Source organism: Elephantulus edwardii, unplaced genomic scaffold, assembly GCF_000299155.1.
Source record: "Elephantulus edwardii isolate Elephantulus edwardi_28Jun2011 unplaced genomic scaffold, EleEdw1.0 scaffold00014, whole genome shotgun sequence".
Taxonomy (NCBI): domain Eukaryota; kingdom Metazoa; phylum Chordata; class Mammalia; order Macroscelidea; family Macroscelididae; genus Elephantulus; species Elephantulus edwardii.
In genome coordinates this window covers 26,425,252-26,431,251 of record NW_006399764.1, presented here as the reverse complement: position 1 = coordinate 26,431,251, position 6,000 = coordinate 26,425,252, and the positions used below count along the sequence as shown (strand labels likewise).

General features: G+C 52.7%; 1 protein-coding gene and 1 pseudogene across 1 annotated transcript in view; one reads left to right on the top strand and one right to left on the bottom strand.

Moving 5' to 3' along the window:
* Positions 1 to 1,527: 1,527 nt before the first annotated feature.
* The window catches only part of ERMP1 (endoplasmic reticulum metallopeptidase 1), a 43,323-nt gene continuing 38,850 nt past the window's right edge, over positions 1,528 to 6,000 (bottom strand). Inside the window, exons 12-14 of the mRNA XM_006881311.1 lie at positions 5,061 to 5,176; positions 1,791 to 1,954; positions 1,528 to 1,692 (exon numbers count right to left, since the gene is read on the bottom strand). Coding sequence (XP_006881373.1) covers positions 1,528 to 1,692; positions 1,791 to 1,954; positions 5,061 to 5,176 — 445 coding nt within the window. The remainder of the gene's footprint in view (positions 1,693 to 1,790; positions 1,955 to 5,060; positions 5,177 to 6,000) is intronic.
* Positions 4,252 to 4,943, top strand: LOC102856247 (annotated as a pseudogene).

Below are 6,000 nucleotides of genomic sequence, written 5' to 3'. Positions count from 1 at the left end.
ATGTCCTGTGACTCCTGACAACGGGCACGGGCGGAGCCTGGCCTGCTCAGGACAGACATGAACCAACGGTGAGGAGGCAGCAAGACTATTAGTGGAGGGAACGGCGTCCTTGGCACAGGGGTTGACAGCACAGGGGACAGCTTTTCCTGGACAAGGTCCTTGGCGGTTGAGATTTGACATTTTGCCCGTAAATAATTTTTACTCTCCAAATCAAATGCAGGGACAAAAAAAAAAAAAATAAGGCTCACATTTTGAAACTCCTTGAGATGCTACTGCTTCTAGCTTGTTCTGATGACGCTGTGAGGAGGCATAGCGACCGCCTGGCCTCACAGGCCGGTCAGAGGGCCAGCCGACCCTAGTCTAGTTGGCTGTGTGGGCCACTGGCTCACCTGTCAGATCAGGCAGACACTATGGGGGGCAGGACAGCGACAGCTCGTGGTCACACTGCCCACCAGGCACATTAAGTGACCCTTTTCCAGGAAGCAGCTCTTTCCCCACCACCCAGGGATGACTAGCTCACTTCTTTTAAACTAGTAACTTCTTCCTAAAACGTTCTTTAGGACAATGCTTGCCAAACTCAAGCGTGCCCCGTCGGTCCCTGTTACTGCGAGCAGACCTCCGGGCCGGAGCTGAGAAGCCCGGGGTCACCGCTGTGGGTCTTCCTGTTCCACAAGCTTCTGGACAAGCACTGCTGGGTCCTGGGGGGCGGCTGCTGGGCCACCACCGCCGGCTCGAGGACAGTGGCCTCACCCGTATCCTAGCCACAGCCTCAGAAGAGCAGCCCACGGGACAGTAAGGGACCAAGAAGCTGACCTGTCCCCCTGGGCAGGAAACAGACACAAAGCCCCAGTGCACATCAGGACTGCCGGAGAGTGAGGCCTGTTCCAGAACAAAGACGAGAATAAACATGGAGGAGATGCCCAGCAAGCCCAGCCCGACCTGAGGAGCTGCCTGGGAGGACGGAGGACACAGGACATGAGGTCGTGGCTGGGTGCCACTTCCTGGGGACTCACTCTGCCCCACACAGCAGCCTTCACAGAGTAAGAAACCCAATCGCTCCTCAATGAGTCAGACAGCAGGGGTAGCAGGGGCATCAGAGGAAGGAGGACTGTGAAGGGGAGGGTCTGGGTGACCCCTGGGATCCTCACTCGTCCTCACGTCCTCACGCAGTGCCCTCTGACCACCTGTGCGGAAGGCTCAGGGAGTCGTCGCCGGGGCTCAGCTGGCTCCAAGTGCAAACAGTCCTTCTCTGGCTCCCAATGGCCTGCCAGTTCCTGGGGCATTGCTCATGGCCCTGAGGGGACGTTGCTGCAGGGGTTTGTTGGCTTTCGTCCTTAGTCCCAGAGAAAAAAGGACGGATGGTCCCAGGTGTGCTTGGTGCCAGCGCAGTGACCTCCGAGGGTCAGAGCTGAGAGCTGGCCTGACGCGCCGGCCTGCCTGGCTCTCTGACCCAGAAGAGCCACCAGCTTAGTCACAGGGGACCCCGTCCCACAGGGGAGCGAGGCCCTGGTCCCCCGCACTGCACAGCTAGAACACAAAGAGGTCGTAGGTGCACACCCAGGACGACGGGAAGGTCCAGGCAGGGAACCTCTCCTTCAGCGCGTCCAGCTCGGGGGAGCGCTTGTCCTTGCCCGAGAAATGGTGGGCGGCCAGGGCCACCGTGACCATCCCGGCCGGCTGCTCTTCCGAGACCTGGCAGAGAAAACAGTCAGCGCCCGGCTCTGTCCCATCGCAGCTCTGAACCCCAGCGACTCTCTGCACACCCCAGCACGAGCCGACAGTGGACCCACCTGTACTTCAATCCAGAACCGCCACGCCGAGGCCTGCAGGCCGTGAGAGTAAAACACGAAGTAGTCCCCGCCTTTGCTGGTGACCGGGGTGCCGTTGCCGAGGGACCACTGGCTGAGCGTCGAGCCCTTGTGAGTCCGGACGTAGAAGGAAACATGGCTCGGTCCTGCGGGGAGAGCAGCGGGGCACGCTCACAGCACCGGCCCTGTGAACTGACCCAGGCTCCAAGGGGCCAGCGTCCCCCAGCGTCCCACTGGAGGCCACCGGTGGGAGGGTCCTGAGCTGGGCCCGGAGCCCTGGCCCTGCTGCCTCATGGTGACACGGCACTACCATTCACACGACTTCACCAAGTCAGTCGTCTTTCCCTGGACAATCGACCTCTGCTGAGGCTTCTACTAGAAACAGCACACGACAGAGCTGCGGGAAGCTGCTGAGCGGTCAGGCCTGTCCAGGGTCTTCCAACGGGCCGGGGTGGGGGGGCTGTTCTAACAGAGCTGCAGCTTCCAGGCAGGGCCGACATGCGGCCCCTCGACTAGTCCTTTTCGGGAGCACGCGGTCACACAGCAGCGCTCACAGTGATGCCGGGAGAAAAGCGTAACCAGGGGCTTCTAGGAAGCTAAAGACAGAGATGTCTCCCAATATTTCATCCCGAAATGATACAGACCACTGAGAGAAAGTGAGTTAAACACAGGGTTGGAGGAGCTGGAAATGTCAAGATGCACAAGTGAAAAATCCCCGGGAGCGGCCCCTCTCACTCTAACCCTCCCCTCCTGCTGTCCAGCTCCATGACAAGCAACGGCAGGTCAGGATGTCGCCCTCAGTCCAAAAACAGTGTTCAAGTGTCCATTAGAGGAGGGGTGACAGGGAGGGACCTTCCAGTCTGCATGGAAGCGGAAGGGGTGGTCCTCAAAAAACAGCTCAGAGGAAAGGAACTGAGGTGAGAAAGAACAGAGGCTTAGGGGGTGAAGGCGAAAAGAGCTCAGAGAACACTTCCGGTCGGTCCCGCACGACACAAAGCAGGGCGCTCTGGTGGCAGAGCCCACAGGGAGCTGTGTGGCCAACACAAAGGCCGTGCCTGTTGGCGGTTCGAATCCTACAGCTTCCAAAAACTCACCAAAAGTGAACTGTGAGCTGGTTCCACTTGAAGGCAGTGAGCAATGAGTGTGAAAACACAAGTTAAATGAAAACTGGAAGACACACAACTCATCTTACCACTGTCCCTACCACATAATTAAAAATAGTGACAGAGGTGGGGCCAAAAATATTAATCAAAGAAGTACTTGTGAACAAGCATAACTCATCTGTTAAGAGAACAACGTTTTCAACTTGGCTTATGAGGCCAGGTCCAATCACAGGCTATCCTCAAGACACATACTTAAAACAAGCAGGTTCAGAAAAGGCAAAAAGAAAGGAATGGATGAAGGTATTCTGTGTAACTGTAAACCACCAGCAATCACGTCTGAGACGGAGACACGACAGTGTAGGATCCCAGGACCTGAAAGGGCTTCAGTGCAACACCACTGAGGTGCGATGGACGGAAGCCCGTGATGAATGAGCCAACACCACATGAACGCCAGCGAGCTGGTGCTCACACGTACCCCACGTTACAGCGGGGCGGTCCCAGAGCCGGAATCACAGCAACTCTCCATTTTCCTGGTGGAGAGTTGCTTCCCTGGAGAAGAGTTCTGCTGGTGTTTTATTTCCAGACTTACTCTAAAATCACGACACCAACTGCAGGCTTAAGCAGGTGTTTGGATTTCAGATAAAGGGAGTAGGGGAGAATCTCCCTTGCCAAACACAAACGGGGGTGGGGGGGGGACCCACTACACACCTCCTGAGACCCACACAAGGATGCTATAGAGTTTATCAGTGACCCCAAAACACCTTTAAAAAGGGCTGGCATGGCCATTTAAACCAAACTGAAGCTGTAACAGCTGAAAAGAGGTAAATTCCACCTTAAGAAGATAAGAAGAGCAGATCAACTGACTAAAGTCAAAGAAATGAAATGAAAAATAAAAGCCCCAGCGTCTCGATCACTCGCTGTGCTGCTGAGAGCTGGGCAGCGAATAAGGATGAGAGAAGAATTGACGCCTCTGAGCTGTGGTGTTGGAGAAGAGCACTGAACATCCCACAGAAGGCCAAGAGAACAAGCAGCTACGTCTTGGAGAAGGTGCAGCCAGAGTGCTCCTCGGAGGCAAAGATGATAAAGCTGTCGCACGTACTTTGGGCATGTTGCTCAGAAGCAGCCCCGCCTGGTCCAAGGACATGCCAGGACCTGACCACGTCTTACAGCAAAGCTCTATGAAAATCAGAACCAGCCTCACCTGCTTGTAGAAACACTGCCAGCTTCCCCTAAGTTTCTAGTCACTGTAATAAATTATAAGGAAGGGGGGAAAAAAATCTGTATCTTAAGAATGAAAAAGGAGGCCTCAAAGCCTAATGCATCCCTGTTGTTTTACCACGATGAGCTCCCTTGGCACCAGGGATGACCTGTCGGCCTCAACATTTTTACCTGATGGAAGTTTTTCAAGCTAAGTAAGCTGTGAAATCTGCGCAAGATAGCAGTACAGCTGAAGGGATCAGCTTTCTAAACTTTATGAAGAAGGTTCCAGAAACAACTTTTTAATGCCGATCGGAGTGTTGGCGCAGCAGGAGCAGGCTTGCTGGCAGACGCTTCGTCTTTAGCAGACACAGCAGAGAAGTGCTTTGAACTTTAAGATCAAACTTTGGCTACAACATTCGAGTAAAAGCGGAGCCATGTGTGTACATGCATATACACGCTACAGGGCTGGGTGACCTTCCGGCTACAGATTCATGTTAGGTTCTAATAGTGAGAATGATGGTGCAACATGATTGGCCCATCGGGTGTTTCTTATGGCTACTGGGGCTGTGCTAGTAGTAAAGCCGGGCAAGCTGCAAAGACAGAGATTGAAGAGCTTCAGATCAAAGAAATGACTTGCCATGATGTTGTTCAAGAAGCTGCAAAACTAATGTACGCAGTATATGATGAGGTCAAGGCCAGAGCTTGTGAACCACAGCTCAGCTGTGCTGGTGAATTAACGAAAGGAAGACATGAAATTGTACCAAAGGTATGAGAGAAACATGCTGAGGAATCCTTGACGGAAGAAGATGAATCAGATGACGACAACATGTAACGTTCACTTCACCATCTATTCTCCTTGTAATTTCTATCACACTCAGATGTACATACCATCTGATTCAATTTTCATTGAACTTTTAAAAGGGGTGATGGAAAGGGTCACGTGGCTCACCTGTTACTTCAAAGGTCAGCCTGACAGAGTTCCAGGGTGTCTGCTCTTTGGATACAAGCTGGAAATGAGCACGGTCTCCTGGAGAAACTTCTGGAGCAGGAAGATACCAGTTTTTCCTATTTGGAAGAACAGCGTCAACATTTAGGATGCTTTACTGGTTGACTGCCATCTCTGCCCATGGGTGTTGGAAACAGTCCACTTTTGGTTACGACAGACACCATCAGCTCTTGCCTCTGAAGCTCAGGTCTGTGCATAAGAAAATCTTCCCAAAGTTGAGAATAAAGGGGTAGAGGTGGTCTTCATTCAGCCGCTGTGGGGTACCACTGAGAAGGTTCCGACTCACAGCCAGCGAACCCATGTGACAATATAAAACCACATCTGGGGTTTTCGAGTGGGATCTTAAAGCAGCATACTCTGCCCCATCTTTCTCCAAGAGCCCCAACTGGGTTTAAACAATCAACTTTTCAGGTCAGTAAACCTTCTGGAAACACCACCTTCCCTCTCCCACCCCACAGGAAATGCATGCAGAGTCAATTCTGATGTATGGTGACCACGTGGGACAGAGAACTGACCCAGGGCATCTCCACGGCAGTTCTCTTTAAGGACACACACATTCTTCTCCTCCAGAGAGGTGGAGGGGTCTGAATGCCAACCTTCTGATTAACAGCTGAGCACTTAACCCTTCATTTCCACGCCATCAAATCATTCAAGAAATAAAACCAACAACTGGAGAGGAAGCGACACTGCTGACTCTTAGGGTAGTCAGGAGTGTCAGCCCTCTGAACGCTGGAGTTCCAGGTGAAAGACTGACTGGCAAGTAAACCTACTCTCCCAAGTCCTTTATCCCAACGGAGAAATAAAACCTTCATAATGACTGGAAATCACATACTGCCAACAATATCTGATTTCTGTTTTAAGGACACCAGTTTAAATAACGAGG